The 11,308-nt window shown below is 44.0% G+C and overlaps 1 protein-coding gene across 1 annotated transcript in view; it reads right to left on the bottom strand.

Annotated features, from left to right (window-relative positions):
* Positions 1 to 919: 919 nt before the first annotated feature.
* The window catches only part of plekhh1 (pleckstrin homology domain containing, family H (with MyTH4 domain) member 1), a 155,946-nt gene continuing 145,557 nt past the window's right edge, over positions 920 to 11,308 (bottom strand). Inside the window, exons 27-29 of the mRNA XM_078563061.1 lie at positions 10,328 to 10,414; positions 8,114 to 8,260; positions 920 to 5,852 (exon numbers count right to left, since the gene is read on the bottom strand). Of these exons, the coding sequence (XP_078419187.1) occupies positions 5,679 to 5,852; positions 8,114 to 8,260; positions 10,328 to 10,414 (408 nt within the window). The 3' untranslated portion in view covers positions 920 to 5,678. The remainder of the gene's footprint in view (positions 5,853 to 8,113; positions 8,261 to 10,327; positions 10,415 to 11,308) is intronic.

Here is an 11,308-nt window from a genome sequence, read left to right as displayed (position 1 = left end):
AGTTTTGGTGTCCTTATTTAGGGAAGGATGTAAATGGGTTGGAGGCGGTTCAGAGGTCATTTACTAGATTGATACCTGGAATGAGCGGGTTGTCTTATGAGGAAATACTGGACTTGTTTCTAATGGAGTTTAGAAGAGTGAGGCTGACTTGATTGAAGCATATAAGACCTTGAGCTGTATTGACAAGGTGGATGTGGAAAGGATCTTTCCCCCTTGTGGGTGAGTCCAGAATTAGAGGCACTGTTTTCAAATTAGGGGTTGCCCTTTTAGGACAGAGATAAGGAGAAATCTTTTCTCTCAGAGTGTTGTGCGACTTTGGAACTCCCTGCCTCTGAAGGCAGTGGAGACGGGGTCACTGACTATTTTTTAAGCAGAGGTAGACAGATTCTTGTTAGGCAAGGGAATCAAGGTTTATTGGAGGTAGATGGGAATGTGAAATTGAAAACACAAACATGATCTTATTGACTGGTGTAGCAGGCTCAAAGGGTCGAATGGCCTACTTCTATTTTGTATGTTCGTATGCTACAAATATAATGGAGTTGACTAATCATAATGACCAATCTCTATCAATTAGTCTACAACAGATCCAGACACGAGGTGAGGAAAACTTCAATTGTGGAGAACTTTAGAAGCATTGGTCGAAAGCCACCTGTTCCTCCACAGCATGCTACACTTACCACATGGTCATGCACTTAACTCCATGACTCAAATGACTTCTGTTTTGTACAGGATAACAGAGTGTAGATTGTTTTGAATGGTTTATGATTTGAAAGTAAACATTTCAGACCATTGTTTTGCATAACACAGCCACCCTCCGTTAAAATAAGTTTGCTGTACTTCTTGGTAATGGCCAGGAACACCCATTGTGAGTAATGATAGTGGAATGGATCTGCTTCAGGCGATTAACAACACATGGGCATGTTTGTATTACCTCTTTATTTTGACTACCAGTCATGGAGGGAGTGGGTATGGGAACATTCCAGTATTACCCTCTTAATCACACCATGATTCCCAAACTATAGGCAACTGCTCAAATTAAAGTGTGAAAATCACAGTGTTCACTTCAACAGTTAGAATAAATAAGAGGTACAGTACATTGGGTATAACCATTCACAGAAATGGGTTTGTCCCTGTCACATTCAAGTATTCAATATATACTATACAGTGTGCTGTATTTACACACACACTCACAATCGTCAGGGACGACACTCTGTGCTCTGTGAGAACTCCATTTGTTCTGTATCGGCTGTTTAGGCTCCATACCGACCTTTGAACAAAAAGTCATCTTCAAGTCTCTTGTGAAAGAACAAAGTGGGTAAATAATGCTACAAGTCTATCAGTGACATAGTTCACCCATGGCTGTATGTGAAGGAATCGCCAGGGCGGTCTTCACCGGTCAGACCCTTGCCCTACTCCAACAGTAGACAGAAGGCCATTAAATAGCTATGAAAGGGCCATCAGAATAGCCAACGGAGGCTTAGGTGGCCAGCAACGGTTCAGTACCGCCCTGTTCTTGCCTGAAACCTTTGTTATAAAGCTTAACCCTACCCTGTGCCCCAATCCCCGCCACAAAGTTCACTGGGTACTGTAAACATAGCTGATTGGGGCAAGCTGAAACCAGCAGCAGTGATTGGAGAAGATCTCCTCTGACACTGCGGGGCAGTTTTGTTCACCCATTAAAAAGACACTTTCCAATGAACTCAGTTGGTTTGGTTGGTGGGGTGGTGGCGTCAGGCTGACATTATTCACCTGGGACACAGCTTCTAATCCAGCCCCCTTCAGTGAGGGTTGTTGGATTTAGAACCGTTCACAATTGTCTCTGAGTCTAACCGAGCCTGGTGGAATGGGAATTCCCTAGCTCTGCTGCCCCTGTGGGAAGTGAGTTGACCAACCTCAGTGATGCAAGCTTAAGAAAGAGCAGCCCATCTTTCATTTAGGCCCTTTACAGCCTTCTGGTTTTAATTTTGAGTTGAAGAACTTTAGATCATAACCATTGCTCCCATTTTTTCAGACAGCCCGTGCTGATAATTCTTCTGCTTTAACTATTTACACCTTCTCTGGAATCATCTTTTATTTTCTTATTGTCCCATTGCCACCCCTTGTGCTTTGCACCATCATCTCTTTTGTCATTTTATCTTGTCTGCCTTCCACCCAATCTCAGGCCTTCTATTTTATTCTTTCCCCTTCTCCCCTTTCCCACTTCCTACTTGCTCAGAAACTGTTAAATCTCCGACATCTTTTAGTTCTGATGAAAGATCATCGACCTGAACAGTTTTCTCTACAGATGCTGCCTGACCTGCTGCGTACTTCCAGCATTCTGTTTATATTTCAGATTTCTGGCCACAGCAGAATTTTACTTTTAGTATCAGTCTGGTCCTTACTGGGAACAGTCTAACCGTCCAAAACTGCCCAGAATTCAGAACAATTGCCACTCAACTGGCAGCAACTTGAGTCAGGGAAGTAGGAGTGTTTTGGGAAACAAAGGCCTGGATCTTCACAACGATGGAGAGCTGGCCAAAATCTGGAAGACCCGCCCCCAAACACTGCACCTATCATTTTCTTGGGGGTGGGACAGGCGTGTTTCAGAGGCAGCTGACCATATAAAATAGCAGCTGCCTCCAGTTATGTCTGATTATCATTAGCCAGAAGTGGGAAACACAAGTAGGTCTAAACTTTGTGGAATCCTTTGGAGAGGTGGGTACCTCTTTGGATATGGTGGTCCCAGGACACCTTTGGGGAGGTCAAGTGCCCTTTGGGAGAGATAAGGTGCCTTTTGGGATTATTAAAAGTGGACATGTGTGTAAAAAGTGCATAAACTCGTTGAAACTGTCAAGAGAGCTGTCAAAAAAAAACCTGTAAACAGTGTCAAAAGCAACTATCAAGCTTACAATGCATTTAAAACTCCTGCCCTATAAATCTTTGAAAAAAGCTGTGTGGAGTGTTGAAAACAATCAGCTTGCTATTTCACTGTCTGTTGGCATAAACCTGAGGGTTACCATTACTGGATTAGTGCTGCATGACTGATTTCACAAGCTTCCATTATCACTGTGGGATGCCTGCCATTTCACAGTTTGATTGATAGCTACAAGTAGTTATAGGCCTTTTTAAAAATAATAAAGTCTGCAATAGACAATTAGAACTTTATTTAATCTCAGCATGAGTCTGAGGTCTACCCATGATGGATACTAGGTGAGTTTGCATGGAGGGTGTAAGGGCAATGGGTAGTACGTGGGGAGTATGGATTGGCATGAGTTGGCATAAGGGCTATAAAATGCCATGATGGGAGGGCAGAGTGGCATAGGTTGACATGGAGGGTATGAGGGACCATGGGAGGATGGGTGGGGGCGTGGATGGGGTGTGGGGGTGAGCGGGTGTGAGGGATGAGGGCAGTTTTATGATTTATTGTTTTCTTTAAAAAACTTCCACACACAGCCGGTGCACCGAGGCAGACCTTCCGCCCAGCCTGCCTCCGCACCTAGCAGCCCGTACACTGTTTCCGGTGTCACCCGCCACAGCAGCCCATTTTCACCTGCACCCTCCCCACCGGAACTGAAAATCTGACCTGTGTCGGGTTTGTGAGCTGGGAATTGTCTCGACTCTGCACTCCTGACCTGGGAGCAAAAACTCAGGCCAAAAATTTACATCTGTTCAGAGGGGAAGTGGTGTACTTTTCTGAGGTTGGATCTGAGTGCATTCTTAGGCGCTTGGATGTGGGGGGAATAGAGGCACTTCCGTGGTGACCCATCAGTCATTATTGCTGGAAGTTTCAAAGTGTCCTTCACCAGAAATAAGAGAGGCATGTCATTCAATACTAAAGGATAAATACTGGCCAGGACACTGGGAAAAAAGACCTTGCACTTCTTCAGATAATCCCATGGGATCTTTCATATCCACCTCAGAGTGCAGACAGGACTTTAGACTAATGTCTCATCTGACACAGCAGCACCTCCTCAATGCACTGGAGTATTAGCCTGGATTCTACGCTCAAATCTGGTGTGGAACCCACAAACCTTCTGCTCAGAAGTGAGAAAAGTTACTAAGCCATGCTGACAAGAGCGTGTAGTGGTTATAGCACTGGACTGGATTATAAATCTCAACTGAAGTGGTGAAATGTGTGAGCTGGCACTAGGAAAAGAGAAAAACAACCTTGAAAGTTGCCTGCTTATAAAGAAAAAACTAGTTCACTCATGACCCCTCATGAAAGGACACCCAACTCTTGATGCCCACTGAGGTAGCCACTCAGTAGCACAAGGAGATGATCAGGACCACCACCTCACACTTTCTCATGGTAAACGTTGAGTATCAAATACAGCCATGTCCACAAGCTGGTAAATTTTATATCAATATCACCCTCGGTTCAGCTTCCAGGGCTGATAACAGCCTCTGAGCCAACTGGTCTTGATGTGGCAAAGAATATACAGACCTCCTTTTCAAAGAGCCTCAAACCTTGTGCAGCACCCCCATCTGACAGCTGGGTCAATAGTGCTGGAGAGGGTTCACCTCAAGCACACACTTGTCTTTCGCTTTGAAAAGCATCCTCCCCGTAACAGTTGAACTGAAAATAGGGAAACACCATGAAACCAACCACTCAGCGACTGACCAACTCCAAGTAGCCCACAATACACCATGCACAGGGTGGCCAGTGGTCCCTGCACCCAGCTCACCAAGCACCAGCATTGGCTGACATTCAAGAGTGATCTTGTCACTCCTGATTCAAGGGACAAAATTAGATCATCAGATGAAGGAGAATAATTTGCGCCATACTGGTCAGTTATACAAACTAGGTGACCTGTCTCTTCTGTGGACTGTACTGTGTCAATGATTCAATCCCATATTGACATTGATATGAAGACTGAATGAGCTTGGTTCTGTTAAGGCAACCTTTGGTTTTGATGACCTTTATTACGGTGAACTGCAATAGTGCTTGGGACTCAGCCTGGGTACTGTTGTTCTGGGGGTTTACACATGTGTCAAATGCGTTTTAAATGACTGCACTGACAATCCTTTTGATTGATAGAGGGATGCTGCCAGGGTCTCTGCAAGGAGGAGGTCCTCAGCCCAGCACTGCTGCTGCTGTGACCTTTTTTTATTTTCATGCAAAGGCATCCACGTCCTGCTGGTGCTTTACAGTCTTAGACTCAAAAACAATTTATCATTAACACAGCTTCACCACAACCTCACCCTTGCACTCAAGCCCATCAGAATTGGAGCTTCAGATATGATATTAGCTGGATTCTGTCTTGTTGGCAGAATATTCAGCTCCAGGTGGAATTGTGCGGGGAGGAGGGCGGGGGAGGGGAGGAGGGCGGGGGAGGGGAGGAGGGCGGGGGAGGGGAGGAGGGCGGGCCCAGAGAAGGCCTTTCCTGATAGAGGGTGCTTTTCCTGACAGAGGGCGCCTTTCCCAACAGCCTGCACTGTTCTGGTTTACTGCGTATGGACCAGCCTTAGCAGCAACAGCACAAAGCATCCTGGGACTTGCGCACTTAGCTCACAAAAGATGGGTAGTGGCGAAAAAAAAAATCAACTCTAAATACTACTCGAGCACTTAAATACGAGCTGCAATATATAAGGTCCAGACACAACAGTGATCCATGCACCATTTGAATCTTCCAAGTGGTTTGTCCTCCGATAGCTTGGGCAACAGCGTCGTGCCTTCAGCTGCTAGTCAGCTTGGGATCTCAGAGCAGGGTAGGACCTTGTGTAGTCCGCGTCATGGTTGGGAAATGCTTGCTGTCGATCTCCCACAGTTTCTTGCCCGAGAAGGTTGCAGGAGGTGGGTTGGGTGAGATGGGCAACGAGTGGCAGCTGCTGTAGTTGATGTAGCTGGCAAGTATTAGCGTCAGCTCCAGGATCTGGGGACAGAAGAGCAGTCACAAGTGATGTGCAGGAATCATCAAACTGCTGCTGAAAAAAGGCTTGTGAGCCGCTGAATTTCTTGTGCAAAAATCACCGGGTCCTCTTGTTAGGAGTGACCAGCAGAACATTAGGAACAGGAGCAGCTCATCGAGCCCTTGGGCCTGTCTCACCTTTTCATCACTGATCATGGCTGCTCTGCACCTCAGTTGCATTTTTCTTTCTCAGCTTTACAGCCTGTAATACCTCCACACAGCAAACACTTAATAATCTCAGTCGTGAAAATTTGATTGTTTTTGAGTGGTTTGCCTCTAATTTTAAGATTACAGCCCTGTTATTTTTAATTACCCCATCAGAGGAAATTTACTTTATTAAATCCTTTTAACATTTTAAACATGTTGGTCAGATCATCCTCAATCTCCTATACTCAGAAGGAACATAAGCCCAGTCTATACAACCTGCCCTCATAATTTAACCCTCTAAGCCCTGGATCATTCTGGTACATCTTCTCTACACCCACTCCAAGGCCAATATATCCTTCCTGAGGTGCAGTGCCCAGAAATGAATGCGGAACTCCAGATGGGGTCTGTCCAAGGCTCCATGTACCTGAAGCAACATCTCCTCCCCTCTGTCTTTCAGCTCCCTTCAACCCCCAGAGAAGCAGTGTAAACATCTGGAAATATCAGGTTACACTGTTACCCAGGAGGTTCCACTAGTCTCAAGTCTTGAGACCCTGAGGTTTTAAGCAGGATTTCCCAATGGCAATTTGATAGAATAGAATTCATCAGTTAGTTATGGTCTTCTGTGACTGAATATGACCAAGGCAGGAATGGGTCAAGAAACAAAAATAGGTAAGCAAATGCCGACTCACAGATCCTGCCCTCCCATTAGGGAGCCATGTTGTTTGAAGATGGGGCGGCAACACTCTTAACACTGCTATTCTTAACCCTTTGAGCCTGGGATCAATGGACTTACTCTATAAAAACACCAGCTGAGATAAGGGTGGGAGAGACCTAAAGAGGCCAAGGCACAGTGAGATAGGGAGACAGCCAACACATTAGCACAGATTCTGTATTAAAACAATAATGGTAAATTCAGTTTGATGCGGTCCTGTCAGAAAAACATTGGCCAGGATACTTATCTGATTGAGGAAAGCAGGAACTCATCTGACCCCAAATCCAAAATAGGATTGATCCCAAGAGGATCGAGAGATCCAGTGATAGGCCATAGGGTCTCCAGTTTCAGGGTTACAAAGAGATCCAGTAATAGGCTAGAGGGCTCCAGTTCCAATGGGGCCACTGGCTTTCGTATTCCAGTGTTGGGCGTCTTACTCTTAAGGAATGGTGGCTTTGGTGATAGGATATTGGGGCTTTTCTAGTTAAGGGACTAGGCTATAATAGCTTTTCCGTTAGTGATCGATTAAAACTTCCCCCAAGTTTTGTCATACTGATTCGTCAACATTATCAAGAGTTTCTTATGGACAGAGCTAATTTCTAGGACTCAGGAGAAGCACAACAAAAAGAGGGGGAGTTTTGCTCTGAGGATTACGTCTCATAGCTTTGCTTCTGTAAACAGTAATGAGGTCATTTGAAGCCAGTGTTTTCTGCCTGTCTCCCTTTCAGCCACAAAAGCAAGGAAGTTATCCTAAACCTTTATCAATCACTAGTCGGGCCTCAACTGGAGTATTGAGGCCATTTCTGGGAACCACAGGATGGATTCATGGCCTTGGAGAGGCTGCAGAGGAGAATTACTGGAATGGTACTAGAGATCAGGGACCTTTGTTATGTGGAGAGACTGGAAAAGGTTGGATTGTTCTCCTTAGAGCAGAGAAGGTTAAGGGGAAGATTTAAAGGAGGTGTTCAAAATCAAGGTTTTTGATCAAATAAATAAGGAGCAATTGTTCCCAAGGGCAGAAGAATCAGTAAGCAGAAGACACAGATTTAAGGTAATTGGCTAAAGGGGCTGCTGAGAATTCTTTTTGTACAGCAAGTTATGATGATCTGGAATGCATTGCTTGTAAGGGTGATGAAAGTAGATTCCACAGTAACTTTCATAAGGGAATTGGATATATGCCTGAGAAGGAAAAATATTGTCAGGCAATGGGATAAGAGTGAAGTGGAACTAATTGGTTAACTCTTTCAAAGAGTTCTGTTGCCAGCATGAGACATGATAATTTGAATGGCCTTCCATGCTGCAGGTTTCTATAATGAGAAAGATTTCTCTGTTTCAGTAGCAGAGTGAGCAATCAAAAACTCCTTACCTTAGGCTTCGCCATAGCAAACACTAGTTTTTCAATGGTGGTCTTCGTTGGGTTCCCATCCTTAGCTTTGCTGACTACAATCATAAAGTCATCACGGCAACCTCCAAAAGTCATGACCGACAGGTAGGAATAATTTATCACGAGATGCTGGGAGCAACACAAAGAAAACCTTCTGTCAGAAATGACAGGCCTGTTGCTCCATGGCAACAGAAAATATAAAGTCACCTTATTAATTCCTATTTATCACATTCTCCTGCAGAGTTCCAACCCTCGCGAATTGTCAGCCAAATCCTGGCTCCCTCGTGACCTCAGCAAGAGGTCTGTGAAATCAGACAATTTTTTTGCTGCTGAGGTCAGGTTGCACGGGGCTACTGACTCTCTGTTTAAGGTTGCCAACTTGTGATTAAATCTATTCCTGGAGGTTTCATCACATGACTTTCCCATTAGTCAACCAACACACCCATCCTTGCGCCTTCCTATTCCAAATGGAAAGCAAAAAGACTTATTACCAAATTGGATGATGCTTGACTGTCAACCAAACAGACATTCTTTTCCCCCCATTGTCAATATTTTTATATCTGGTAAAGAGAAATGTTCAAAGAAAATGACAAAAAAAAACCCAATTTTTTTTAACGTCTTTTGTAATGATTTTTCTCCAAGGATGCACATAGCAGTGTCCTGGAGATTGAGCTTCAATTTCTGGAGACTTCAGGTCAATCCTGGAGGGTTGATCGCCATTCGGTAATCGACAGCTTGGTGGCTGAAAGAAGCTCTGCAAGGCTTTTGTTAAAAAAATAATAAATATCCTGCGGGGGAAAAGGCTGAAGATGATGAGCCAGGGGGCCAGAGTCCTACTGCTGTCTTTCTCTATCTTGGCTCAGGCTATACAGAACCCCTAGGCAACTGACCTACATTTTTGGCCTTATATTCCATCCTTCCTGTACATCTCTAACACCAAGCTTCAAGCTGCCTTTAACTTCTTCACTATTGATGGCTCCTCATTTAGCCATTACTGTCCTGCCCTCTTTATTCAGTTCCCTTCATCTCCATGCTTAAAGGAAACACTTTTCTTCCACTGTGCCTTTCATTTCCAACCTACTTTTTATTTTTATATTTCCACCCCCCCTCCGCCCTGCTTAGCATCCATTGATTTGCACTCTTCAACATGTTGCACTTTGAGGCGTGTCCCTGCATAAAGAGTGCTGGAGAATTGCAAAATGCCATCTATTAATACAGAAACAGTAGCACACTTGTACTGCTCTCTAGGTATCTATTATTTTACATGGCTATTTCGAAATATTGCAAATAAAACTAATGATTAAAACTGATCATTGACACTGGTAATTGAAATCTTTACATTTTCTGCGTAGGGAACATTATAGTGACACACAAGGTATCACGATTGTGTGGGGCATGCTGGACGGATCAGAGGGTCTTTAGCTGTCAGTTAATATTCATGTGCTTGCATTAACAGGACTGCCACAATCATATTTTGAATAACTCAGATTTGGAGGTGATTATTGTTACTCCATTGTAGGCAAATGTAATGTATTAGTGCATTAGGCTGGGATACATGAGTTAGGTTTCATCCTTTAAGGAGGCAGCCGATTCAGGCAAAAGCAGCTATGGTGGGAAGCTGGTTCCTCTTTTAAACACATGTGAAGATAATGGGTAGGGTTTTTTGAAAAAGTTTTTTTTTAATAAAGCACATTCAGATCTAGTAATACAGTTTTAGTAAAGAGCTCTAACCTGTTAGAGATTAAATAAGCCGCTAGTGAGGTTTATAAACTGTCAATGTTGGAAAAAATAGTAATTTGTAATTTTTATACCAAATCTCCTGATTTTTATGAGTTTGTCGCTTGAGTCACGAGAAGGTGAGGGGGTTGGCATTTCTGTTCTTGTCAGTGGATAATGTAAGGATACTATAAAAGCCTGTACCTGGAAAGAGACTAGAGGACCAGTGTTTCATATCCCATCATGGGCTTGGCCTATACTAACTTTGAGAAGTCTTTCCCCAGGCCAGAGTGTATTTGATCTCAACAAGCCTACAGTTCAGGACCAGCTAAACTTATGCCGGATTTGAGAGGCTTTCAGGCAATGAGGAATTTTGAGGATTGCGCACCCCTAGGAACAAGGCCTTGTACCAGTCTACTGAACATTCTTTCCCTGGATCAGATTCAGACAGGCCCATTGTCTCCCAAAGTGGACTCATACCATTGTGCTGCACTCTAGTATGGTGATACCATCTTCATTCACTGCTAACCACACGGGCTTCTCATCAAGGGGTGAAGGTGCAATCGGCTAGAGAGAAGAGAAGAGAAGAACTGGTTAGAGCCTCACATTAACGGAGAACCAAAGGCCTCACTGGATACAGTGGAAGCAGCCAAAAGGCCTCACTGGATACAGTGGAAGCAGCCAAATGGCCTCACTGGATACAGTGGAAGCAGCCAAAAGGCCTCACTGGATACAGTGGAAAGAAGTTATGAAAAGCACACCTGAGGAGCATCATTTATTTCTTTGTTGGGTTAGTAATATGAAATCACACTGTGTCACACTAACGTGCATATTATACTCTTGGTCTAGTGTGGTATTTTAAAAAAGGGGCTGAAATTTTGCTGTACTGGACAGTGGAATGTCTATACATCAATACTTTTCTGTGCACAAGTTTGGCTATCAAGTGAAAAATAAGACAGAGTGGGAAAGGAGAGACACTGGAGGTCAGTAGTGTTAAAAATCAATATTACCATCATAACGTTACTGCCGCCATTTAAGTAGTTTTATTACTGTAACACTAATTATGCTAAATGGTTACAAATCACTAGTTAGGCCTCATCTAGAGTATTGTTGCCAATTCTGTGCAGCACTATCAAATGGATGTCAAAGCCTTGGAGCGGGTGTAGAGGAGCTACAAGGATGGTATCAGGAATGCGTGGGTATACATATCACAAACTATCCAGTTTAGGGAGTGCCAGATACCCAACTTCATGAGCAAAACAAGGGATCTCTACATGGTGTTCATTGACCTGACCAAGGCCTTGGACACAGTAACAAAAACAAAAAATGCTCGAAAAACTCAGCAGGTCTGACAGCATCTCTGGAGAGAAAGACAGTTAACGTTTCGAGTCCGTATGACTCTTCTTCAGAGTTAAAGGGAAGTAGAAATGTGGTGAAATATATACTGTTTGAGGGGGGTGG

Source organism: Cetorhinus maximus, chromosome 18, assembly GCF_964194155.1.
Source record: "Cetorhinus maximus chromosome 18, sCetMax3.hap1.1, whole genome shotgun sequence".
Taxonomy (NCBI): Eukaryota; Metazoa; Chordata; class Chondrichthyes; order Lamniformes; family Cetorhinidae; genus Cetorhinus; species Cetorhinus maximus.
This window is presented reverse-complemented; position numbering and strand designations above follow the sequence as displayed.